A 24,678-nucleotide genomic window follows, 5' to 3' on the forward strand; every position below is an offset into this window, starting at 1 on the left:
AATATATGATATGAACTTAAATTGTGAAGGACGTGACGTGGGCAGGAATTTATTAATGGAGGGAAAGGGTAAAAAAAAAAAGATAGCACATTTATTTATTTATATTTATTTATACATATGCGCCACAAACCGATGGGGAGAAATGAAAATATCCTTGATTTTGTTTGTGGTTTTCGTCCATTTACATTCATTTTTTTTTCTAATTTATGGTCTCATTAACTCTTTCGTTTCTGTGACTTGTTTTTTTTTTTCAGTTGTCGTGGAAGAACCTGCATTATTTTGGTGTATTCAATTAGATATGACAATCCTCCCCTTTTATGCAATTAATTTCTTTATTATTGTTATTGTTTTGGTCCCGTTTGAAAATGTGGCACGCACCTTACTTTCGCTTCAAATTATAGCGCGACTAAATACTTTTTTCTTTTTCTTTTTTTTGCTTTCCTTTTTTTTAAAAAAAAATATTTATATATATTTATAATCCTCACTAACGGCTTTGAAACCATCTTTTTATTATCATTTGAGTCGTGTCGTGTCTTTTTTTTTTCTGTTAAAAAAGTATTATTATGATTTTAATTTTTTCTGCAGCGGCATTATTTTAATTCCCTTCATTTTTTTATTACCTTTCCGACCTGCCTTACAGGAAGGTTTTTTTTTAAAAAAAAAGAAAAACTGAAGCGGAAAATAATATAAGTAACAATAATAATGGGTTGAAGGATAATATCAATTTAAAATTATTATTGACATTATGACAGAGGAAATGAGATAAATGATTTATTTTACGTATTTGTTTTATTATCTTACTTGTATTTGAGTGAAATTGTCAACTCTTATGTTTATAGAAACATCGCCTGATGTGACAAAGACTATTTTGAAGAAAAATGAAAGAAAAAGCAAACAAAACGTGTTGATTTATTACTATTGTTATTATTATTATTATTATGTTGCTGCCGTTTTCATTGTGGATTATTTTCTTTTATTCCCCCTTTTGTATGGTGGTTGTTATAGAGTGCGTAAGAAAATGCACCCCTCTCTTTTTTTTTTTTAATTTCCGCCTACAGGGTTAAACATTCCTTTGAAAGTTGCGAAAAGCACAAATAAAATGATGATAATAATAATAATAATACACCACCTTAAACTCACATATATATATATATATTTTCTCCCACCTTCCCTCCTCCCCTCGTGAATGTGTGTTTCCACACAAGTTAGCCCTCCTTATTTATTTCTTTTTTTTTTAAAAAAAAGAAATCAAAACAATACTATTTTTTTTTGTGTGTTTTATTTGTTTTATTTATAGAAGGAGGTATTAGTGAATATCGTTCTGCATATATGATGTACTGCGGTGCATCATTTGTAGGCATGTTGATTGCTACCTATTGTGTAGTACTTTTTATTTTGATCTGAATGTTCACATGTATGCAATTCAGAAATTAAAAAAAAATAATGTATATATATATATAAGAAATAAAGGAGAAAAAAAAAGAAAAGAGGGAGGACAAAATGGAAAAGGAAATTCCGTCGTGTCAAAGTTGCGTTGTATCTCCGCCTTTGCTGCCTTTTTTCTTTCATTTCTTTTTCTTATTTTCCTTCTTTTTTTAATTTTTTTTTTTTTAAACGGGTGGTGACTTCCATCCTTTCATTTCATCACTCTTTATATTACATTTCATCTCTTCAAGAACTCATTTATTGGTGATGGTTTTGTGTTTGTTTGTTTTTTTATGCCATAATTTTTTTTTCTAAAAAAATAATAATAATTATTATTAACTATTGTTGTCATTGGGCTGCGTGTAACGCGCGTTGGAGAGTTTGTTTGAGCGGTATTCTCGACATTAAAGAAAGAAAAGGGGAAGAAAAGGCTGTGCGGACGAATAAATGACAAAACACGGAAGTAAACGAGTACGAACAAAAAGAAAAAGAAATATGTATTTATATTCATTTATATGTACCATATTTCTTTTTTTTTTTTACGTTTATTTTGTTCAACCATGCGCGTGTATTGTGTAGATGATATTAGAAATTCTGTAAGTTTGAGTGGAGGTGACAAAAAAGCTCTTTTTTTTTTCTTGAACTTTCTTTTGGACCATATTTATTTGTTGTGAACTTATTACTTGTTACAAAATAATAAAAAACTACCAATGCAAAAATGTTGGGGTTTGAATTATGGGGACGCACGTGTGCTCAAAAAGACAGGAGAAAATGAGGGACATGCGGAAAAATAAAGGAGATTTTATGGGTGTTATGGTTTAGAGTTTCATTTTCTTATTGTTTAATTTTTACTTTTCATTTTTTTTTACTTTTTGTTATTATTTGCGGTTACTTTTTTTTTTGTGTGCGAATACGCTGTGAAGGTAACTTGCAAGTGAGCCGCGTTGCCCATATTAATATGTTGTATTTTATCTTCCTTTTTGCTCCCTTTGTATATAGTTAGAGTCATGCATACCCGTATGTTTGTGTGACACTTTTTTGTTTTTTCTTCTTTTTCGATATATTTGTTCATGGGCTTTTGGCATTTTTTTTTCTGTTTTTATTTTTGTTTTTGTATGTATGTGAGGCATGACAGGCTTCTTAACTTTGTTTCTTCGTCTTCCTCCTCTCTTATCTGTCTTTTTTGTTACGAAGGAAATTTTTTAAAAAAAATTCCTTCGTTCTCTTTCCCTTTCCCTTTCTCTGTTTCTTTTTCTGTTTTTCCACATTCTATTTTTTTTATATGGTTTTTCATCTTATTTATTTAAGCTGCATGTTTACTTTTGTATAGATGGCGCATATCCGACTAGTTGCAGTGGTGCGAGAAAGAGAGGAAATAAAAAAAAAAAGAGAAGAAGAGAGGAAGCAAAAATAAATACAAAAGGAGAAAAAAATAAAGTGAGGGGGTTTGGGTTGGGTGGATGAAGGAGTAATCACTACTTTTTGTTTGTTTTTTTTAGCAATAATTCCGAAACGCGACGAATCAGCTTTAAGTGCTTTACGTACTGATGTTACATCTCAAAAAAAAAAAAGGAAAAAGGTGAACAAGATACACATACGCAATTTTATTGTCTTTTTTGTTGTTGTTGTTAGAGAGGGAGAGGAGTATGACTATTTGTGGACCCAGAAATAGATTGGCAATCTTTTTTTTTTTCCTATTTTGGTTGAAAAAGTTTGGCATTCTCAATGCCAAAGAGAACTGAGAAGAAGGTAACACATCATGTCATATATATTTTTTAAAAAAAGACGCATTGCTTCACTTGCTGCGGTGTATGATTTTGTGTGTATTTGTGGATGGGGATAATAGTGTTGTCACTATACTTAGTTTTGTTAAATCTCGATGTTAATGTTGTGTCTGTTATGACTATTGCCACTATTAGAAATATTTTAAGGTGATTTTGACATTTTTGTATGGCTGCGGTTTGTTTGTTTGTGTGTGTGTGTGTATTTGTGTGGAAGCTTGAGGCATCAGGAGGTTGTGAATCACGTGAAGAATATGCTGTTGTTTTTTTTTTCCGTTAGATGGAATAGTGATGACATCACTATATTTCTTTACATCCTTCTTATATATTTTTCTTTTATTATTCTTTACAATACAATACAGCAAACAAATAAATATACAAACACAAACTCAAATTCCTCTGTACCACAAGGAACTTTATCTGTGAAGGATCTTGCAGTAATGAAAAGGAGGCACATATTTGTGTTTGTTTGCGTTTGAGTGTTTAAGTGGATAACACTGTTTAGACACCGCTTCAAGTGGTCCTATAGGGAGAATTGGACCATTATTTACAGATTGAAACACCATTCGTTAGGATGTGTTGCCGTCTCTTTGTTTTTTTTTCTTATCACTTTTGTTTTTATTTTTAAGTTTTCCCCCGTATACACCTATTTCGGATCTTCACGTCCATAATGAAACTCTTTGTACATACCACTCTTTTTCTTTTTGTGATGTTCGTCACTACTCTCCTGAAAATAAATGTCTCTTATTTTTCTTTTCTTGTGTAATTTAGCGTTTGCCTCCATTATATAAGGAAATACTCTCCCAAAGTAGCAATAAGTAAAGCCAATAGGGAGGGGAACTGGAAGCCACAGTATATAATACGAAACGCTTTAATATTATCCTTCTCAATATACAAGTGTCAGCTTTTTTTTTTCCGCTGTGGAGGTAATGGTAATGGCTTGCGGTGCATGGTATGTGATGCGCTTTAATCTATTTATGCAATTATTAGCAGTATGCCTGATTACATGCGGTACCACAACTGCCGATACGACCGCCTTTTGCCATGAACTGGAACCATTTTTGGTGCAGACACTTCCTCAGGCATCGGCTCATTTGTTAGAAACAGCAATCGCTAAGGAAGCCGCAGGAGATAATGTTAATGTAACGTGTGCACTAACGCCGGGGAAAAGTGTTGTTGTACTTTTAGGTTCATCCAATGTACATCGCTTCAGCCCACTTCGTAACCCACCACCTGTTATCAAACTGGATACTGCTGATGGCGAGTTCACACATGAAGTCCGTGGCACATTCATGTTTAGATATTTTCGCTCGTGGGTGAATGGCTTCCGGGCATATTCATGGACTGATCCTGCTTCCGTTGAGCGGTTCTTCTTCAAGCGACACATTTTCCTTCGGTTTCGAGTTAGTGATTCGACAGGCAACCCAAATGCGGATATTCACTTGAGTGCTAGTGAAGTGCTCACTATGGCAGGACTTCACAGCATTCGAGTCACCTCCTTCGCACCAGTTGCTGTGGAAATTCGGTTACGGGGAGGGAAAGAGCCCAAGGAGTGCTCAGACGCAACCTGCAGTAAATACGTTGACGCATTTGCAGAGCATAGTGATAAAAGCGCGGGATTAACTCGACTCGAAGTACTTCCGCAGCGCTTCACGTGTTCTCCCGGTTATGGCGCCAATGGGTGGGGGTCGGGAGTTTCAGGAGGCCCCATGGATGGTGAGGTTTATGCTTTTGAAGAAATTGGTCCATACCGCGGTAGTAACTTGTGGATACCTCAATGGTTGTCTGCATGGCTGGGGCGGCGGCCTATGATGACTGTTTCTGAGAAGGTTGTGCTTGATGGTATGGGACGCCGTAAATTCCTTTTCCACGCTGAGATCCCCGCGGTTAAACCCGTGTGCCTTCGTCTCTCTGCCGTTAAGAATGACAATTTGATCGTGGAGTTGGAAGAGTCTACGGTGTTCGATACGTTTTGGCTCAAAATAATGCTACTGTTTGTGTTGCTGGTATTCATTAAGCCGTGGGTGGAGGAAATACCAGCACTCCAGATATTCATCGCCGGTCTTGGTAGCGTGACACTGCTTTTTGTAGTCACAATACTTTACGTGCTGAAAAGGTTGCAGGGAATGACTATTGGAAAGGTTGGTCTTGTTGCAATGGCAACACTGGGGGGCACCGCTCTTCTCGCTGAGACATTCTTGAGTGCTGTAGTTGCCCTTTACTATGCCTTTGTTCATTACGACAATGAGGCAGAGATGATTTTTTATGGGAGCGCCATGCTCCTCGTCTTTGGTCTTACTTGCGGTTTGCTTTCGAGGCATTACTGCGCCACTTATCTTACGGAGCTTACACGGTGGACATTGCGGCTACTGCAGCTCGCCGTCCTTGCATGTGCAATCATGCAGAACCGCGAGGCAACGTTCGCAAGTTTCGTCGCCGCTCTTCTCTTTCACCCACCTCGCATTTTACGGCTCATTCAGTGGTTCTCCTCTTCCAGTTCATTGGTGAATAACGAAAATGAACCTCAGGAAACATTTCCCAGTGAGGCGTTGCGCGAGGTTACGTATGTAACACCTCTCTGTATGGAGGGACGTACTGGAAGGGTTTCCACTATGGATTCGAGGGAAAGATTAGATTTGTATCGTATCAGTGGAAATGAGTACACACATCGTGCTCTTGAGGACCTCGCCTGCCGTGTGAACAGCAATCCTGACCGTTACGCTTCAAAAGTGAATGATGCTGGAGGCGTTTTGAATTGGGCCAAAGGCTACCAGTACTCATAGGAATGGAAGAGAGAAGTAAATGAACTTCATTTCTGTGGGCACAGGTGCGTGTACATGTGGGAGAAAGAGAAATAAGTGTTATCGTTTCTGTACATTCAGTTGTTTTGTTTTTCTTTTCAGTTCTTTGCATCACTGATGCCTGTGTATGTGTATGTGTGCGGAAAGCATCTGTAACGGCCATGGGTTTTGTGTGGGGGGTGGGGGGTGGGGGAAAGCGAAGCTGGTGGATATTTCTTTTTTTTTTTCCTTCCTTTTTTGCCCACTTTAGTTTTCCCTCTCGAAAATTGCTAGACGTGCTTTCTTCACATTTCCCCTTTCTCTTTGTTTTGTTTTTGTAGTACACGTGTTCTTTCCCTCTTTTACCTTGCCTTTCGCGCGCACACATTTGTGTACTTACCTGCTTTGAGTTTCTGTAGTATTTCCAACGCGCTAGCAAGGAGGGGGAAAATGACGGACAAAAGCATTTTTTTTTTTTACTTTCTTTAAATGATATTCCTCATCATACAATGTTGAGATCACTTGTAATGGTTGGGAAGCGAAAGGAAACCGGAGGATATGCATATGTGTCTGTGCATACCTTTCGGTTGAGGCAGTGCCAAGGGTAAAATAAAACGTTACTTGAACGCTTGAGGTGGGGCTCCCTTTTCATTTGTTTCATTTTATATTCTGTTAAAAGGTGAATGAGATCATTAACGTAAACACATTTTCCCTAGCATGCTTTGTGATGTGATGTTGTGTGTGTGTGTGTGTGTGTGTTTGTTTGTTTGTTTGTTTGTTTGTGTGATCCGTTGGGTTTTGGTTCAGTTTTGTATTGTCTCCTGTTATGATTCACCGCACTGGAGTTGGTCGCACCCTGTTTGTCGGGTGTGGGCATAGACGATTAAGAAACCTTGTCAAAACACCTCGAAGCAAAGGAGAGGAGGAGGGGGGGTGGGTGGGTGAAATGTAAGCATCTAAAGTTATTGAGAGAGTGTCACTTTCCCGCAGCCACAACTCCTTCTCGTTCTATTCTCTTGTACAAAGAAAGATACCATCAGTGTCCTCATACAGCAGTGCGGACACCGAATTGGATTAAATATACGAAACGCACCGTTCGCGTGTTATCCTTTAGAGGGGGGGAAAAGGGACAAAAGTGAGGTTAGGACCAGCAAAGAAATGTTGTCACCGATTGTGGACATGAAATCCGTTGGCACGGACGATGGCTTTGATATTTACCTTCCAGGGAGTGACGCATTCTATTTTAAACGTCAGTTACACTATCAACCATACACTCCGTGTGCTTTTCCTGTGGAGTGGCTTGGGCATCAGGGTAAGATGCACAAAACATCCGTTCATATGCGAATATCACCTTCAAACCTAGAGGAGGCTTGCGCTTCCGGTAGTTTGGGGTACGTTATCATGTTCTGGGCTCAAGGACAGAATATTAAGGGCTGCGAATCCGTAGTTGGTGGTGGCGATACACTTCTCATGACAGCGGCGTATAAGGGCCATATACATGTCGTGCGTTTTCTTGTTGATGCGGGCGCTGATATCAACGCAACGAATAGCGCAGGGTTCAGTGCCCTGCATATGGCAGCATCAGCAATTAACTACCACATTGTGCGATTTCTCTCGACCACGGTGCTGATCCAACAAAGAAGAACCACCAAGGGTATAGTGCGTATTGTGTTGCTGTGCAGAACGCAAGTCTTCCTCTTTTGCTCTTGTTGGCAGAACATCGTCCCATTGATATCCATGAGAGAGATGAAATGGGCCACGCACTGCTCCATTGGGCAGCATACAACAATTCTGTTGCCATATGTCAGTACCTTGTTGAGGTGTGCAAGATGGATATAAACGTCGTCGGTAAAGATGGACGCACTGCTCTTGTGTGGGCGGCACGTGAAGGTTATGCTGACGTTGTTGAATATTTACTTTGCGCTGGAGCCGATGTAGACGTGGTCGACACGGACGGGTATACCGCACTGAATTACGCAAAGCATCGGAATCACCCGGAGGTACAATATGTACTGGAAAATTATCCTTTAGCACAAAGGGGAGCCACCGGAATGGCAGCGGGCGACGGATTATTGGGTAATCAGTCGCTGGTTAACGGGGGTTACGTCACCGCACATAATATGCGATGCCGCGGAACATTTTCGATGCTCTACCACGAACCGTTCTTCGCTGCCATGTCTGTTCTTGGCGCGGTGCATGTGCTTTTGGCGCACTACTCCTTGATGCTGTTACCTCCGCTTTTTAGTTATGCACCGTTTGGCATGTTTTTCTTCCGAAACACGTTATGGATGGCGGTATTTGGTTACCCCGTACAAGGCGGCAAACCGGAACTAACCATCCTCCAACAGTCAGGAATTGGTCGCTCATTTTCCGACACCATCCGCGGCACGTGGCGTTTCCGCGATCGTGATGCGGCGTCACTCTTTGCCTTGACGACCTTTATGTTGTTGCAGCTGCGAGCGTGGGCGCTTATGGGGTTTGAACCCTTTTTGCCGTTTCTTTCCACAAGTAACTCGGTAGTAAAACTAAATGCAAGCCTGAATACCACAGATAAGGATTTACACGATGGGGGGAGTCGTGCGGTTAATTTTATGCAGCCTGTAATGTGTTTTCTCACTCTATTCTTGCTGGTATCCGTGGTACTATGTAAGTTGCTTTCCATGCGGTCCGTGTACAAGCCCGAGTTTGGTTCGTTGGTCACTTCTCCTGTTTGGAATATCATTAAGCACCGTGCATATAATTGGCTCCATCCAAGAATTATCTTCATGGAACGACATTTGGTACTCCCTCTTCGTGCCTTCTACTGTTATGAAAAGGACGTTGTTATGGAGCGATACGATGGCTACAGTGCGGTAATGGATTGCCCCGTTGCAGCGAGTAACCACGCTTGGTTCTTTATAGCAGTTTTTTGTTTTATGGTCCTGCAGTGGTTAATATTCATTTCTGGGTGGAGGCAGGCAAGGGTCATGCTCAAGTGTCCTCGTAGTGATTCGCTCGGGGAATATATTTCCTCATCTGCGTGGAACCTTCTCGTCCATGCCCTACCGTGTCGTGATCCCACGACCATAGATGTAACTGGAAAATCATATTTTTGGGTGTTTATGTTTCGGTACATTATTCCAACAACAACCAACCGTCTTGGTGTATGGTTGCTTCACTATAGTCTAATTGCAGCAATCATATCTACGTATTGTTTTTATCGCCAACTAGTGGCAGCGGCTATTGGTGCGACACGCATGGAGTTGGCAAACCGAACAGCAACCAGTGGTAATGGCGGGCTTGTCTCCATATTTCCACCCTCCTTTGTTCCTTTCAAGGACACGAATAGTGCTGCTGCCACGTGGACGCCTCCAGAGGGCCACTGTGAGGGAATGTTAACTATTGTGGACGATTTGGCTGCCGGAAACGTTGCGCACCGAAAGGTCGGGTCGCATTGCATTTACGCTGACAGCAGGTTTTCTATTCTTAACATAATCTACTTTCTGTTGGGCATTTCTGGTCGCCGCTGGAGGGGCGCGGTGGCAGTATCTTCTTTCAATTCTCCGATAAGCAGTGTATCCCTGTTGGAAGGTCCTCTTGCTTGATTACTTTGAAGCGGGCGGTTGCCGGGCCTTTCCCGCTGTTCCTACCTAATGTTTCACAGATGTTTGTAGTGGATCGAAAAGGTGCGATAAAGCGTTGTGTTGGAGATGGCATACCGAAAGGGGCGAGCGAAGTTGTGCGAGAGCACAAAGAGTGTGTGGGGAGAAAAAGGTGTTGTCATGCGTCGCTTTTCACGCACACTCACATACTAATTATATATATAAAATATTCGTCATCCCAACTTGATTCTTCTGCCGTTTGCCTGTTTTGTACTAAAAGGCCTGTGATATGTACCTTTTGAGAGGAGGGCAGGTGATATCACTCAAAAGGGTGATAGGGCACGATATTATACTTTTTTTTTAATGTTTTGCGCTACAGTACTTCACGTCGGTGCTGCTGTACCTTTTTAACACCTCTCGCGTGTCACCTCCGCATCTTTCTTTATTTTTCTCTTTTAACTTCCCCTTACCCCCTCTTTGCGGGTATGCAAAGCAGAGGGACAGGGAGTAAGGGACGCCATCAGGCGCAAAATCATTTGCAACGACCTCTACGAAACATAGGGATTTACCTACTCCGCGTAGTTAATCGATGATCAAAGGGAGTGATCCGCTGCACCATGGCCTAAGTGAGGGGGCCGGCGGCAATAGTCGCGGCGATGAGAATGACACGGTAGTTAATAGTAATGTTGAAGTAATGTGCCTAGATATGTCGCGATCGTCGTTGCTGGCAAACAGCACGAAGCCGCCGTCATCTTCTTGCAGCGACACCCCAAGTAGTTGCAGTGACTCCAACATGAGTGGGATTGATTTTTATTGTCGACAGGTACCCATATTCTCTCAAGGAGTTGGTGTGGATTACTTTGTTAACGGTATGGGGGGATATGAAGGTCATTTGCACCAGCAACCGCAAGGAGGGGAACTGGGATTCGATCAAAGGAATAAGCAAGGTGGAAAATCATCTTCATCACCATCAAACTTTCATCACAATGTGAATGAGGAGTGTTCAGCAACCGTAGCTACGCGTTTAGCAGGTGGGCTGAGCGATGATTGCTCGGGAAACAATACAAGACGTAGAAACTTCAACCATTCGATGTGCAATTCGCCAGAGTTGCGATCATGTGGCGACGAATACGCTGCAGAAGCTCGTCGGAATGTGCCTGGATCAAGTAGAGGTGTAATGGCGGCCGTATCGCAAACACAATCCCTTGGAAAAAGGAAAATTGCTGAAGGCAACGTTCAGGCTAACCTTCCACTTCTCCGTGTGAGTGATTGTGGCACGAAGACAGTTCATATAATCCCTCTCGGCAACACAAATGTCACAAGTCAGTTTAAGTGTTCGTGTTGTGATCATGTTTTTGAGTTATCGTTTGTTACGAATCATGCAGATAGTTCAGCAAAGGAAAAAGATCAGGAGAGAGGACGAAATACTGAGGTAGGCTTAACGTGCACATACGGTAATGGATTAGATTCTAATACTGGTGAGGCAACCGCGGTTGACAGAAGTGCTGAATTCTTGTTTCGTCAACAACCCGATCGCGAATCAACTTCATTATCACTTCTTGGAATGAAGTTTGACAAGGGTTTCAGAGTGAGCGCTGGCTCCGTCCGTGGTAATTACGGTTCCCACCCAGTGCAAAACGAAACCAATGCATCTCAGGGAGCCGTTCGTCACTCGCTTGAAGATCGTCGACGACGGTATCAGAGTGGAAGATTTTCGCAGGGAACACCAAAGGAAATAAAAGCTAACGACTCACTTTTCCCTTCGTTACCGACATTTAGTCCAACCTCGTTTGTTCGTGCGTACGTCGGTGAGGGAAACCTGCCATGGGAAGCAACCTTGGACAACGTACCCGCCGTTACAGTTTCCTGTTGTGTCGCCGCCTTGAACCTTATCGCTGTGCAATTCCTGCGGCATCACGTTATTGATACGCGTGATCATTTTTGTCTTTTTGCCACGGGAACGTATATGATATTTGCTAGCTATTTTGTTGCCTACTACTTTCTTGGGCACTACACGGAGTCATTCCGACGCATATCCCGTGATAAACAGTTTTACATCATTGCTAACCTTATCAAGGCCGGTATTCTTGCCTCGCTTGTGCCGTTCGCAACACTGCATCTAAGTCGCATTATTTTGTTTGATGAGTGGGACACCAACACACTCCGCAATCTGGGCTGCATATACACCATACCGGATTTTGTATCTATGCTTATTGTAAAACGCATGAGTTGGTCGACGTGGACCCATCACTTATGTGTCCTGTTGTTTAACTTCTTTAGCACAATGAACGATTACACACAAGAAAACGTCTGTCGCTGCGTTGTCGTTTATGCAGCATTTTCCACGTTTGCGTACTGCGTGAATGTATTGCTTGCTTCGCGTTTTCTAGGTGTTAAACCAGGCGTTGCGCGGATACTTTCACATGTTTCAGTCGTGGCATATTTGTTTTTCTGCGGATTGAATTGGGTTTGGCAAACATATTACATTCACCGGTTGCTGTACGGTGGCAATGGCCACTGGACCGTTTACGTGTATATCGCTCTTGTGGGACTGGTGATGTACGACGATGTAACGCTTTGCCAATGGCTGATTCACAACGCAAGGAACACAGCATTCGCGGCTGCACATCACAAAGAACAACGACGAAGGCAATGAAACTTCGTACGCGAAAGGGAAGTGCAATAGTCGGGATGTTGTTTTCACCTCTTCTCATTACATGCCGACTCAAGTAACACTTGTGACAATCACCAAAGTAGTGTAAATCATTGTTTGTGTTTCACCACGTGAACTTGCAGTGTACTTCGCGCGTCGTTTGTTTGTTAAGCTATTTATCAACTCTCGTGCCTTGCACTCCTCTTCACGAGGTTTTCTTCCATATCACCTTTGGTGTTAATTGCTGTGCTTGTTTGAACCAGCCTTAATGTCCACCCTCTCCAAGTTTTGGAGGTTGTGCTGAATTGTTTTTTTTTCTGCGTTTTCACAGGATATTGTTGTTGTTATTTGTGGAAGCAAGCCACAACCTTTCGCATTTCTCCTTTTTTAAAAAAATGCGTTTTCAACAAAACAGCGTGGAACAAGAACTGTGCCCCCTCCTCTTCCACGTGCTGCGGATACAGGTAATCACATCTCAATATAAGTAAAAGAAAAAGGATACATAAAGGATCATTACCATACATCTATATAGCATTGCCAATATTATTGTTATTACTGCTATTACTATTATTGTTGCTGTTGTTCACGCCTTAAAGCGTGGTGGTAGAAACCCAAGGCATCCGGTACGCCTACACCACCCATCGTTGGTATCGCGAACGAAGCGCTGCAGGCGAGTCCCCGCCAGAGGCCGTAAAAGGACGCTCAACACGCGTTAATTCTTCTTCTGTTTCCAGTTCATCAGAAGAAATTATTCGGAGAAGGGGCACCGACAACGACACCATCCAACCAACCAAAGGTGCATAGCGGATGGTAAGGTGTGGAAGATGCGTATGATAGACAGTGAAGATGTGGCATTTTTTTTCGCCGTCATGACATGGAATCCCGAACTTCTAGAGATCATGCTGGAGAAAGCACCAAACCCTCTGTATGTGGAGCGGGCAGCTGCAACTGAAGCGGCTCGCTTTGCAGCTGCATATCCCCTACCGGAGGAGACATCAAAACCGGTGGTTTCAAGATGCCGACCGTCTGCAAGGAGGCAAAGGAGGGCGCGTAAAACAAAGCGGGGCTGCGGAGTGCGATTGTCTATTCCATGTGCGTTCTTTTGTGAATATGAAGCCCCCGATTTTGATGAAGAGGACGATTTTTACTGTGAAGATGATGAGCATGCAATGCAAGAAAAAAAAGGCGAGGGAGACCCTGATTCCTCAGTCGCGGAAGTTGAGCACGACCACGAACCGGACCCAAACTCATATTCCCCTGTTGAAGGCTGGGGGAGAAATGCTGGGAACTGCATTGGAAGGGTTGTATCGGACTCAGTGGACAGTGGCGACAAACCCTTGGGGTACAGCATGCGTGACTTTCTGCAAATCTTCTTTCAAAGCTTTCTGATCGTTTCGTTGTCTCAAGTGCAATCTCAGCGCGTCCAAAATGAGTTTCCGCTATCGCTTTCACCTCTAGAGCGAAAGGCTTGTGAAATTGTTCATCGCTACAAAGATCCTTTCAAAGAAATTCTCCGAAAGTACGTCATAAGCGGAGATTGCGAAGTTGAGCGGCACGGGGCTCAGCCATTATTTGTGGATGGGTTTTGTATTAAAGCAGTCCAGCACGAGGAGGGTGAAAAATGGGCACCGCCACACGAGCAGCTCTTTATTGCTGGTAAGGATCCTGTCTACCAGCCGCTGTTGATGGAAATGCTTGGTATTACACGAGTGGTTCAGTGCTATGCAGAAAAAGGGGCAAATTACCCTGCAACCCTGCATGCTTGTGCCACTGCAGTTGGTCAAGCAGCCTCCGGGAACCGCGACAGAACGGTTCACACGATGCAAAGTTGGCATCGTTTACTAACACAGCATCCCAAACTGAGTAAATCTAGTGATGGCGGCACTGACATCGCAACTGCTAATGAAGATTTTGATCTGCCTTGTCCGTCTGAAGAAGAATGGGAGAAACTCCAAGGAGACATCTCCCGGTGCGTCACTCCACTGCAGTGGAAAACTTACACAGTGTTTGGTCCATACCTTGTTTTCTCGGCAACGTTACCATTCAGCAACGGTTGTGTGACAAAGCTTGTCGTCCCAGCAGAGGATAAGGATACATACGACCTCTCCGTGCACTTCCAGGAAGGCGTTTTTAGGTACATCCACGGGACTCCACTCTTTCCCGTTGATGTCGGCCCAGCACTGGTGCCTAAAGAAAGAACAAGAATGGAAGATCAGAGGAGTCCCTTGTTGGCAAAGTCATGCCTGTTGCATTGTTCTGCCGGTATGCACCGTTCCAGTGCTTTAGTCATTGGCTATCTCCTATGGCTTGTGGCACTTTCTGGTGGGAAGTTGCCCATGGAGGGCAAACCAACTCTTGCGTTTGTGCCTGGACGTTATGCATCGTATACTCATCGTCAAGGAAGCGTATTTGCCGAATCTTACCTTACCGTCGTTCTCCGCAGCCAGCAGCGTGGATCATTTCCTACAGAGGAAGTAAGTGCCTCGCCGATGCATGCGGGCGCCGCTGTCGTATCGGTTGCACCGACGCAAGAGCCAGAGCGTGAGATACAGGAGGAGGATGTCCGTGCTAAAGCCCAGTTGAGCGACGAGAAATCAATCTTACACTATTGTGCTGATCATGTACGACAGCAGCGTTCCATGGCAGTCCCTATTGCCACCGCTTTACAACAACTTCACCGTTATGCCCGCCATTTGCACTTAGCGTAGCAACTGATGTTTGGTGGCATAGAGAAATGTGATAAGGAGAAGTGTTGTGATTAGGTGATGGACGTCGCAGGACGACACTTCAGCTTTTTCGTTATGTGGTCATCCCTCCTTCCACAAAAGCTGGATGACGTTGTCTCCCCCGTTTTGCGATCAATTTTATGTTATGATGTATATGTGAAGCATTTTCTTCCGGGAGGAATGAAAGCCTCACATGCAGTTCATGTGTAGGTCAACTTTTAACGAATACATTACCTGCTTGAAAAAAAGTGGGGAAGGGTCTGCTCCACAGTAGCGGTGACCGTAAAAGGTCGATGCTGCCCACGTTTCTGCGCTGTGACTCCGAGGCAATCGGCGTCTCTACAAACGAAGGATGCTGAGAAACAAACGGCGAATGCATAACTGCGGTGGAAGTTACAAGTACAATATTCTTGGTGTTGGTGCGGATGAGGTTATCAACACTTTTACTGTTGTATACATATTTTTCGGACGCGTGGACGTTTCATCGATTGGCTGCGAAGTTGCTTGCTGAATTATTTTAAATAATTTTGGCCCCATCTCTAGTTTTCATTTGTTTTCATCCCGTTAAAGTACTCATTAAATCAGTGAGTAACCCCTTAAGCGAGAGACTCTTCCTTTTACTTTTTGTTTTTGATTAGTTCTCGTGAATTTCACATAGCAGTTCGCATGGGGCGTGATAGTCGCGGAGACCGATACGGTCGCAGGGACGATGTTGTTGACCCTCATGGCGGTTCCCGGGGCGGTGGTGAGGCGTCTTCATCTCGCTACAGTCGCTATGCAAGGACGAAACGCTCGCGATCTCCCCGTGGAGGTCGCCGGAATTCAAGTGAAGAGCGAAAACACCGACGGCGCCGCAGCGAGAGTGTCAGTCGGCAGCGCCGGCGTCGCGAGGTGAGCGGGGACAGTGGGAAGAAGGGCCACCGCCGCTCACGTTCACGCTCACGGTCGCGCTCACGGTCCAAACCGTCTTCCAGGCGAAAGGAGGGAGGGGAGCTCTCGCGTTTCAAAACGGTAGACGTAAATGAGCTTCTGCAGTCTCCCACTCCCGATCCATCTGCTGTTCCTAGCAACTCCTTACAAACTCAAATATTATTCCAGTTACTGCAGCAGCAGCAGCAGCATGCCGGTTTATTGAGTGATCCGTTACCAGCGGCAGTGGCGATTCCTCCGGTTGAAACAACACCAATGATCAGCGTTGGCACAGTTGCCGGTGCTGTGCAGTCGGCGTATCCGTTGCAAACAGACGGGGAAGTCCCTCAGGAAACACTTATTGATCAACCGGCGCCAGCGAAAGTACTTCCATCTGTCGCGGATTTTGTCCCCGTCATCCCGAAGAGCTTAGTTGGGCTGCTGACCACCCCAGCAACCGGTAGTAACGTTGAATCCGGCGGCGCCGACGTTTCCGCGGCAAGCGGTGGAGGAGCGAATGGTGGTACGTGCGGTGTGTTGACAACGGCAACTGGGGCGCTCGCAGTCTTGCAAGCACCAAAACTTTCCCCAGAGGCGGAGCGCCGGGCACGTGAGGCAAGGCGGGCCCACATTTCGTGCTTCCCACGAGGCACGACGCAACAGGAACTTCTGGACTACTTCAGGACCATCATACCGATAGTTCGCCGCATTCGAGTGCAGCGTGAAATGGACCGGTTAACCGAAGAAGCGCGTGCAAAGCTTGGGAACGACGCGGAGGCGGAAAATATTGAGCGTCGTGAGATACCACCCAACGCTGTGATTGATGTTGACCGTGTAATTGATCTAGCAGTAAATAGCGCAAAGTCAAAACCCTTTGGATTTTTGGAAGTCAGTCTTGCTGATCTTGTGACAGAATTGGTTGAAGAATCCGTGCGGGACCCGGATCGCTTTACCTTTGTTGCTGCTGATGGAAAACCGTACCCTATCACCATCCGTCGTCCACGAGACTACCAGGAGCTTCCAGGAGTAGATCACCGAAAGGTTGTGATGCTTGGTTTCCCACCAACGCTCCCTCTGGAAAAATTGCGGCTCGTGTTTGAGCAGTTTGGACAACTGCTTGCGTTTGATGTGAAGGAGGGTATGGCCTATGGTGAATTCGAGAAGGAAGAAGATGCCGTTGAGTGTGTCCGTGATTTGCAAGGAGAGGTGTTGGGTAACCGAGTGGTTGTGCTAATGCCGCTTTATGATTGGCTTAAAGTTGTTTGTACTCATGCCGACATTGATGTTTCACTTGACCCCGACGACCCTGTAGCAGGGACGTCGCTTTTGGCTAAAACAAACCAAAACGATGGTGCCATCGTACCGCTGCTTGCTGAAGATGTGGAAAAGAAGGAGGAACCCGTAGACCACATGAAAGAGCTACTGGAGCTTACGGTCCACCTGCCAGACGTGATTCTGCACTTTTCGAAGACGTTTCCACATCTTAGGTCACTGTACGGTAGCACAGTACCGATTTTCCCCACCCGTATCCTTGTGTTAATGAATCTGTTTGATGAAGAGGAACTGGTGTTGGATGAGACGTACGAACGACTTGTGGAAGAAGTCTCCGAAGAGGTAGAAAAACACGGGCGCGTAAAATCTTTAATCATTCCTCGGAGGACACCCCCTCCACTCCCGCCCAAACTTCCAAAAAATGTTTTGGCTTCGCGAACGGGTGCTACAAAGAATTCGGAAATGGGACAACCCAAGCACTCGCAGAACGACGATTCTGATGGTAGTAGAAAAGACTATGAATTCGCTGCTGATCCTACCGCGCCACCCATGCCTTCAAATATTTCTGTTGGGCGTGAGGATGTCCAATCGTTTCGCGGCGATAATGACGGAATCAAACATGATCAAGGAGACGGAAGTAATTTAAATACTAACAATGACAGTATTAATGATGATGAAGATGAGGAAGCGAAGTATGAGCGCGAGAAAGCGGAGTATCTCAAGGCGCGGGAAGCTTACACAGAGAACATACTGCACCCAATTCACGGCGGATTAGGCCGTGTTTTTGTGGAGTATGAGTCGGTGGATGAGGCAGCCATTGCTCAACGGGAGATTGCTGGTCGGTTGTTTGGAGGCCGCACCGTTGTAACGTCTTTCATGTTTGAAGATGTACTATATCCACCAACCACTGAGGAAGAGGAAGCGCGGGCTGAAGAGAAAGTACAGCTCTACTTGGAGTCAATCGGAGCGGGGGATGGTGATGAAGGCGAAAATGTTGGCAACGGTGAGGCGCAACCGCATGGAGGTACCGAAGATGGGACGCAGACAGGTGCCTTTGAGGAGGGCCAAAACTTGCCTTTGAAAACGGAAGGTGATGACGGTATCGCAGGTATTGACGGTTAAATTCTTTTACTTTGAGTGCTACCAGTTCATTTATGTGGTTCTTTGTCTTGGAAGAATTACATTTCGGCACTTCTAACCTTTGTAGTGCTCAGGGATTAGAAAAATTGAAAAAGTCACCGTAGCATTTATCTGTGCTTGTGTGCATACTGCGAATGACGTAGGGAAAACAAACGCTGCTGTGGAATCCACGTACTGCATGTAGTGCGATGGAAAGGTGGTGCTTAACGAAGTTCAGACGGTATTGAATGGGCTGAACATTCTTCGATGTGGGGCCACTGTGGCGGCGGTGCGGAGATCATGAAGTTTTGGTGGCATAAGGGAGACTTTACACCTTTCTCGGCCGTTGATGATGGGTTAAAGCGCAACTTAGCCGGAAGCGATTGGGAAAAGGTTATTGCCGGTAGTTCCCCAAATAACCTTCTACTTGGCTGTATGCCACACACACACACCATACAAACTTTGTGAGAACCCTTTTGACTGTCAGTACTCCTCCTCTTTCTACATGCTCTATGGGATTATTCTTCCTCTTATTTGCAGATGATCTAGCGCACTGTTTTCTGTTCTCGGTGCATCTAGGCGGGGATAATATCACAAATGCAGCTCTCTCCGTACATATGGATTACCTTGAAGTACGTACACTGTTTTAACGGGAGAGTTAGGGGCAACATCTTTCATATTTTCTTTTGTCAATAGGTAGTTGAGGGGCGTCAGTACTTTGTTGTTCCGAAGGTTAATGGTTTCTCTTTCATTCACCCCAACCCCTCACTATTTAATATTTTTGTTTACTCTCTCTTATGTAAGGTACTTGCATTTGTTTGAATTTATGCATTACCGCTGCCGCTGCCAACTCCATTCGTTAACTTTTCTCTTTTTTTTTTTCTCTCTCTCTCTGCATTGAACCGGCACTTTTAATTTACAATGAGCAGTGAAAAAGTGACTGTTGGAGGGAGTATATGCTGTTTACTTGCAGTTCACGTCGTTTAGTCGGAAGGACTCTCACACTGTACCTTCTGCGGCGTAACTGTAGTGCATTAACCGCTTCTGTTTCCCGCACCGTTCCAAGTGATGAAAGTGTAGCCACCAGCGGAGGCCGCATCGTCAGCGCCGCACCCGCGCCAAATTTGGCGCGCAAGGAAACTCAGCGGAAACAAGTAAGGCGTTCCAAACCATCTACAGCAGCAACCGCCAAAGGGGAATCTACTGGAGAAGAAGGGACTGAGTCTGTGGAGCATATATTATCTCTAGTGTCTGCGTCGCAAGTAAGGGCTTGCATTGAAAGCCATGAACCAGAAGTATCCAGTTCTTTTGCTGCGTCGCCACAAACACCAGTAACTCAAGCGTTACAATTACATCGGCGACTCGCCAGTGAGAAACAGCAACCACACATAGGTATCGGAGAGACTACTGTCTCAAGTTCCGCTAGCATTGCGTCTGAACGAGTGGAGCGTCGGCGGAAAAAATGGACGGTGGCAGAGTCGGAGTTTGATGCTGGGATAACGGAGCGGTTGCTTCCAGAAATACGCAGACTGGCAGCACTGCACGAATTACATTATGGAGACGCGGTCATGCGTGAGGTGGATTCTTCCACATATTTTGCTTCGTTGGGAGGTGCCACCGCGTCCGTAGCTGATATGCGGGCAGATGACGACATCAACGATGCCGACTTGACCGATGATGAATTCCTGAAGTTCGAGGCGGAGCAGGTAGAAGTTGCGGGTGGCCCGGTGTTGTATAACACCTCTTCAAGCGGGATTATTGAGAAGTGTCAGAAGAAGGAAGAAATAACAAATGCAGCAAACGACGAAGAAAAGGTGTGTGCTCACAGTCTTCAAACACCTTGGTTTGTTCCAGCCGGTGGTGTTGTTCGGCTGGAGCCATTACCCCCGGAAGATGTGTTGTGTCTTTTGAAGTTTCTCATGCATCTACGGCAACAAACCCTTGATCAGCTCCCCGTGCCTCTTCAGGCGAAAGTGAGCGCAACTGAGCGGGTACTTCGCTCGGTACATCAGGAAGAGAAGTCGAAGGAGATCCCAATCGTTCCGAGAGCAGTAGCAGATGGTGGTACTACGTGTATTTCCTTTGAAGATGTCATGGTTTACCTTGACAAAGCGCCATCTCCGATCCTTGGCTTCACAGAAAACCTTCCACCAGGTGAGAGCCCTGCGTTTGTGTTTGTTCTATACACAGAGAACGTCTCACTTCAAAACGCCATAGGACACATGTCAGCACTTTTTGAGATACCTCAGCGTGCCTTCCTTACGTGCACAGCTGTGTCCAAAATGTCATGTGGTGCAGTGCTGTGTGCGGTAACCCCCAACCAAGTGCGGCGAGAGCACTTGCTTCTGCTGAACACAATGCGTCACCCTGGCTTTGTGATCCGTGTTGGTTCCATACAAGAGGTGAAGGATGCGGAACGAATAGCAAGCCTGTTTGGTGACCTTGCGCGTTGGCAGCCACTCCACGAAGTGGAAGTACTGCTTCGACGTGTGAGTTGTCGCAGTCGGCAAGAGCTTGAGCACCGCCTACGCGCCATAAAAGAGGTGGGTGCTGTGTTCTTTTGCTCCAACCGTGAGGCCTCTTTAGTACGGGCGGCGACAGATTTGCTTCATGGATTTTATAGGTCCGCTCTACTGAGTGCGCTGCACCGCCGTCACGCACCACTAGAACTTCGGCAATTCATTAAGCGCCCAAATGTTATCACTGCAGCTCGCGCCCGTCGCGCTTCGACGGATCCAACAATTCGTCAGGCACTGAAAAACTACGAGTTAACACAGGGGAACTGGGAACAGACAGTGGCGAGGATACCTTACGTTTGGCGTAGACGCTGGTTAAATGCTCTGCGAAGCTCTGTCTGGAACGTTATGGCGTCTCGGCGATTGTCACTTGATGGTGCGTCACGGCGAGTCATTCCTGGGGATATCGTTTTCCGCCCGGAATATCGTGCTGATGTCCATCACCGCATGATCCCAACAGTGAAGGCAGAGCACGTGATGGTCGTTCGTGACGAAGAGGAAGCAGCACTCTGTAGTGTCGAAGATATATGTATTCCTTTCCTTAGGGGGACCTACCCACCTGAACTGTTTGCACCTGAGGAAACAAAGCATCCGATTATGACAAATACGAGCATGCTAGCAATTCTTCGGGAGTTGCATGCACCTCAACTACTTCTGGGTATGAATGATGCTTGTCGTCAGTTGATGGACATCCGTTGTGATTGTGCACCTCTCCTTTTCCGTCGCCTTATAATCAGACCCATTGCGGTGTCGTTCACAGTGCTGGAGGATAAACCTCCGGTGAAGTCCGTGCACTTCGACGCCGCTCGATTGCTGTTAAACGACAGGTTAATGCATCAGAATGCTCTTCGTCGCAACCCTTTGCAGAAATCAGATCCTTCGAAACGGTGTGGAGTCGGTGCTGACGGCGAAGCTAGTCTTCCATCCTGTTCTTCTTTAGCTAACCAGGATGTGGTGCTGGACCAAACGACCATCGGTGCGCGTCTGATGTCGGGTGTTCTTGCCGAAGAATTCTTTACGACACCAGATCGCAGTGATTACGTGACACTCGGCCACGTCACGCGCAAGCTGCACGGTAACTTTGTAGCTGCCGCTCCGCAAACACCCGAAGATGCGCTAGGAACTGTTGATCGCCTTTACAGTGTTCATATACATGCAGTTTTGCGCTACGGGGTGGGGGCTATGTCTCAGTTGCTTCGGGAATATTTTATTTTAGGAGGTGTTGAGGCTGAGAGCGATAGTGCGCTACAACACAAGGTGCACCGTATGCGCCGCGAACTTGACAATGAAACACAGTATTTAACTGCACCAACATTTTGCACCGCGTGCTACTCTCGCTGTCATGACGCGTTGAACTCATGTGCGGAGTATCAGCACAAGCATGGAAAGCATTTGGGAAGAAAACGGCGTGAGGAAACTCTTCAGCAGCTACAGTTTATGGGGAAAACGTTGCCATCAGTTGCAGATACTTCACCCCTGTCTTCGCGTGAGGCAGCTACTGTTCCTGGAGGCGGTGAAATCAGTGCTGTTTCCGGTGTGAACGGCTCTGCAGTTGAGACCCAACAAACAACGAAGGGCGTCACTAATGCGTCGCACACTCAGCTTGAGCTAGAGTTGTTGCTCCGACGGCGAAACGGGGAACAAAAGTGGGGTGTGCACCTCACCTCATCCCTTTGCTTAGCAAACATCGATGACGTTAGTGTAGTAGCGGGTGGTAGGTTGCGTTGTGTCTGCGGAGATGTGACTAGCGCGATTTCACCGAAACAGTTATGCAGAGTGCTGCTACAAGGGAGTGTTGAGGATATTTCTTCAACCTCAAATGAGATTAATAAACATCATATGTTGGCTCTTCGACGTTTCGTTGCTGTATCTACAGGTGAGAAGGTGGACACCATATATGAAAGCAGCAATAAAACGTGGGATAATGGTTGTGAAGCCGCGTCTATTCTGGATGAAAATTCAGACGGTGTAAAGCTCACTAAGGTTGCCGAAGTTTTCTCCGTTTCATCACCACGACACCCGCAAACGTTAACAACTGAATCGAGGGGGGAGATCGACACGGTGGTGGGAGACTCCCGTACGTTGCTCCACAACTGTCGGTGGGCTTTGAAGGGTATCAACGATGCGGAGGTGGCTGACCGGAAGCAAGTGGCGGCAGTGTTTGTGACAATTGGAAAGCAGCGGGAAGTGCGCTTGCGCTTTCGGACCACTATTGATCTTCCTCTTTCGCACATCAACGAACATGGGAATGACAGTAATAACGCGGGTGGTACTGAGCGCTGTGAGCTTCCAGCCGTTGCTGAGCTTACGCTTTCGATAGCCGAAGGAAATGGTAGTTGCGGGAAATCTGGGTGGGGAGTGATGATTGACAAAAGTTCGCTCGCTCTGCTGAACCTGTCTGAGCTTCTCCAGCAACGGCAAGTGGGGGTGAGCGGAAGGCTTAACCCACCAATACCTTCTTACATAAACCCTTCCGCCGCTGATGGGATGTATGTGCTCCATGCCTTGGATGGGATTCCCGTCGCCTCTCAACAGGAGGTTAGCTTACATATGGGAAAACGAAGACAAGCTTTGAAGGGTGTATCCAATGGTAAGTGCAGTTCCCTGCGTTTGCAACTCCGACGCTTGCAAGGACATCCGCAAAAAGGTGTGGCAACAGTTGAAACCGCTAAGCTACCGGGGGCGACAATGAAAACTATTGTAGCTGCCGGTGTTGAAGCGGATGGAAAGAGGGACAAAGTGACGACGGTGGTGAATTCAACGACCACAGTCGAGGACGTAAGCGATGCGGCGGAAAGTGAATCCGGCTTGACGCCTTTACTACCTTGCAGCCCACAATGTGTGCCTCTCACCTCAGTGCAACTTCGACGCAGTGTGTTCACCATTGCGATAAATCGCTCTGCAGGTGCCCCTCGGGGTCGTTGGGGAATTAGGGTACAGCGCGGTACTCGGCGGCTGCAGTACATTCAGCACAATCAGTACTTCACATTTCAGGTGTACACGGCGAAACAGAACCAAGCCGTTCGCATTGCCGATAACTTGCGCTTACATACACACCAGCTGAAAAGTTCTGGCACCTCGGAGCCGGACGATGGTACGGTGGCAAGCGAAACGGAAGAAAAAGAGAGAACCACCGCAGCATCCTTCTCTTATTTTATTTACATGATTGCAGGTGTTAACTACCGACATGTCGGTACCAACGAAGAGCTACGAGCATCTCTCACAGAAGCGGGGCGTTCGCATGAAGAATCTGTAATTCTACACGTCCAACAATATCGTTTGGCTTACATTGCGCTTTCTGTTAAGCGGAAAGAGGTTGCGGGAGGAGGAGCACTTGAACCCGTTGGCTTGTGTATATCAAAAGATATGGTGATCAAATCTGTTGTCGCTGGTAGCGCGGTAGCACGAGCCATCATCGCTGCTACACATGAGGACTGCTCACTACGCGGCCTCATTGTGGAGGATCCATCCAGCAGTGGTGGGAACTTTTCCTCGCCCAACCAAACGTGGCGGTTCGATCTTGATGAAGACGAAGAAGGGCAGCACATCCAAACTAATTCCCCAGTGGGGGATGCTGGTGCGCGTAATGTACCAGGTAATTCCAACTCTGATGCCGTATTAGGTAGACGAGTCGCTCACTGGAACATGGTGGACGGTGTAGCACTCTGTGCTACACATGATAAGGTGGAGTCTTCAGCTGGTGGTGAGTCAAGAAATCGTTTTGTCTGGCGAATACTATACGCTGCTCGAGCTGGCCCACTGCGCACACCCCAAGATGTGGCGCGGACCTTCGCTAGCAACATTCAAGAGGATACGATTTTTGTTCAACAATGCGTAATGGACGACTAGGCGTGTTTGTGTTGCTTTTTTTGGCAACGGAGGAAAGTGCAGGCACGTTACAAATGGTTGTGGGACG

At 45.7% G+C, this 24,678-nt stretch overlaps 8 protein-coding genes across 8 annotated transcripts, besides 15 other annotated features; all 8 read left to right on the forward strand.

Moving 5' to 3' along the window:
- Nucleotides 1-10: 10 nt before the first annotated feature.
- On the forward strand, nt 11-478 carry Tb10.70.4010 (hypothetical protein; the record flags this gene model as incomplete). Its single annotated transcript, XM_817500.1, has 1 exon — nt 11-478. The coding sequence occupies one exon, from the start codon at nt 11-13 to the stop codon at nt 476-478; it is 468 nt and encodes a 155-aa protein (XP_822593.1).
- Nucleotides 90-114: a sequence feature (AT_rich).
- Nucleotides 415-450: a sequence feature (T-rich).
- Nucleotides 451-479: a sequence feature (AT_rich).
- A 430-nt stretch (nt 480-909) lies between these two features.
- Nucleotides 910-940: a microsatellite.
- A 153-nt stretch (nt 941-1,093) lies between these two features.
- Nucleotides 1,094-1,123: a microsatellite.
- A 92-nt stretch (nt 1,124-1,215) lies between these two features.
- Nucleotides 1,216-1,244: a sequence feature (AT_rich).
- A 183-nt stretch (nt 1,245-1,427) lies between these two features.
- Nucleotides 1,428-1,469: a sequence feature (AT_rich).
- An 87-nt stretch (nt 1,470-1,556) lies between these two features.
- Nucleotides 1,557-1,612: a sequence feature (T-rich).
- Nucleotides 1,613-1,723: 111 nt separating this feature from the next.
- Nucleotides 1,724-1,764: a sequence feature (AT_rich).
- A 485-nt stretch (nt 1,765-2,249) lies between these two features.
- Nucleotides 2,250-2,327: a sequence feature (T-rich).
- A 182-nt stretch (nt 2,328-2,509) lies between these two features.
- Nucleotides 2,510-2,540: a microsatellite.
- A 247-nt stretch (nt 2,541-2,787) lies between these two features.
- Nucleotides 2,788-2,862: a sequence feature (A-rich).
- A 522-nt stretch (nt 2,863-3,384) lies between these two features.
- Nucleotides 3,385-3,419: a microsatellite.
- A 716-nt stretch (nt 3,420-4,135) lies between these two features.
- Tb10.70.4000 (hypothetical protein, conserved) lies at nt 4,136-5,989 on the forward strand (the record flags this gene model as incomplete). The annotated part of the gene is made up of 1 exon (XM_817501.1): nt 4,136-5,989. The coding sequence occupies one exon, from the start codon at nt 4,136-4,138 to the stop codon at nt 5,987-5,989; it is 1,854 nt and encodes a 617-aa protein (XP_822594.1).
- A 732-nt stretch (nt 5,990-6,721) lies between these two features.
- Nucleotides 6,722-6,769: a microsatellite.
- Nucleotides 6,770-7,144: 375 nt separating this feature from the next.
- On the forward strand, nt 7,145-7,825 carry Tb10.70.3990 (hypothetical protein, conserved; the record flags this gene model as incomplete). The annotated part of the gene is made up of 1 exon (XM_817502.1): nt 7,145-7,825. The coding sequence occupies one exon, from the start codon at nt 7,145-7,147 to the stop codon at nt 7,823-7,825; it is 681 nt and encodes a 226-aa protein (XP_822595.1).
- A 212-nt stretch (nt 7,826-8,037) lies between these two features.
- Nucleotides 8,038-9,570, forward strand: Tb10.70.3980 (hypothetical protein, conserved; the record flags this gene model as incomplete). Its single annotated transcript, XM_817503.1, has 1 exon — nt 8,038-9,570. One exon carries the CDS (start codon nt 8,038-8,040, stop codon nt 9,568-9,570), a length of 1,533 nt encoding a protein of 510 aa, XP_822596.1.
- A 207-nt stretch (nt 9,571-9,777) lies between these two features.
- Nucleotides 9,778-9,798: a sequence feature (AT_rich).
- A 358-nt stretch (nt 9,799-10,156) lies between these two features.
- Tb10.70.3970 (hypothetical protein, conserved) lies at nt 10,157-12,223 on the forward strand (the record flags this gene model as incomplete). Its single annotated transcript, XM_817504.1, has 1 exon — nt 10,157-12,223. One exon carries the CDS (start codon nt 10,157-10,159, stop codon nt 12,221-12,223), a length of 2,067 nt encoding a protein of 688 aa, XP_822597.1.
- An 821-nt stretch (nt 12,224-13,044) lies between these two features.
- On the forward strand, nt 13,045-14,928 carry Tb10.70.3960 (hypothetical protein, conserved; the record flags this gene model as incomplete). Its single annotated transcript, XM_817505.1, has 1 exon — nt 13,045-14,928. One exon carries the CDS (start codon nt 13,045-13,047, stop codon nt 14,926-14,928), a length of 1,884 nt encoding a protein of 627 aa, XP_822598.1.
- Nucleotides 14,929-15,612: 684 nt separating this feature from the next.
- Nucleotides 15,613-18,249, forward strand: Tb10.70.3950 (uncharacterized protein; the record flags this gene model as incomplete). Its single annotated transcript, XM_817506.1, has 1 exon — nt 15,613-18,249. One exon carries the CDS (start codon nt 15,613-15,615, stop codon nt 18,247-18,249), a length of 2,637 nt encoding a protein of 878 aa, XP_822599.1.
- A 953-nt stretch (nt 18,250-19,202) lies between these two features.
- On the forward strand, nt 19,203-24,611 carry Tb10.70.3940 (hypothetical protein, conserved; the record flags this gene model as incomplete). Its single annotated transcript, XM_817507.1, has 1 exon — nt 19,203-24,611. One exon carries the CDS (start codon nt 19,203-19,205, stop codon nt 24,609-24,611), a length of 5,409 nt encoding a protein of 1,802 aa, XP_822600.1.
- Between the last annotated feature and the right edge of the window lie 67 nt (nt 24,612-24,678).

The sequence above is a fragment of the Trypanosoma brucei genome, chromosome 10 (assembly GCF_000002445.2).
Source record: "Trypanosoma brucei brucei TREU927 chromosome 10, whole genome shotgun sequence".
NCBI classification, from domain to species: Eukaryota; Euglenozoa; class Kinetoplastea; order Trypanosomatida; family Trypanosomatidae; genus Trypanosoma; species Trypanosoma brucei.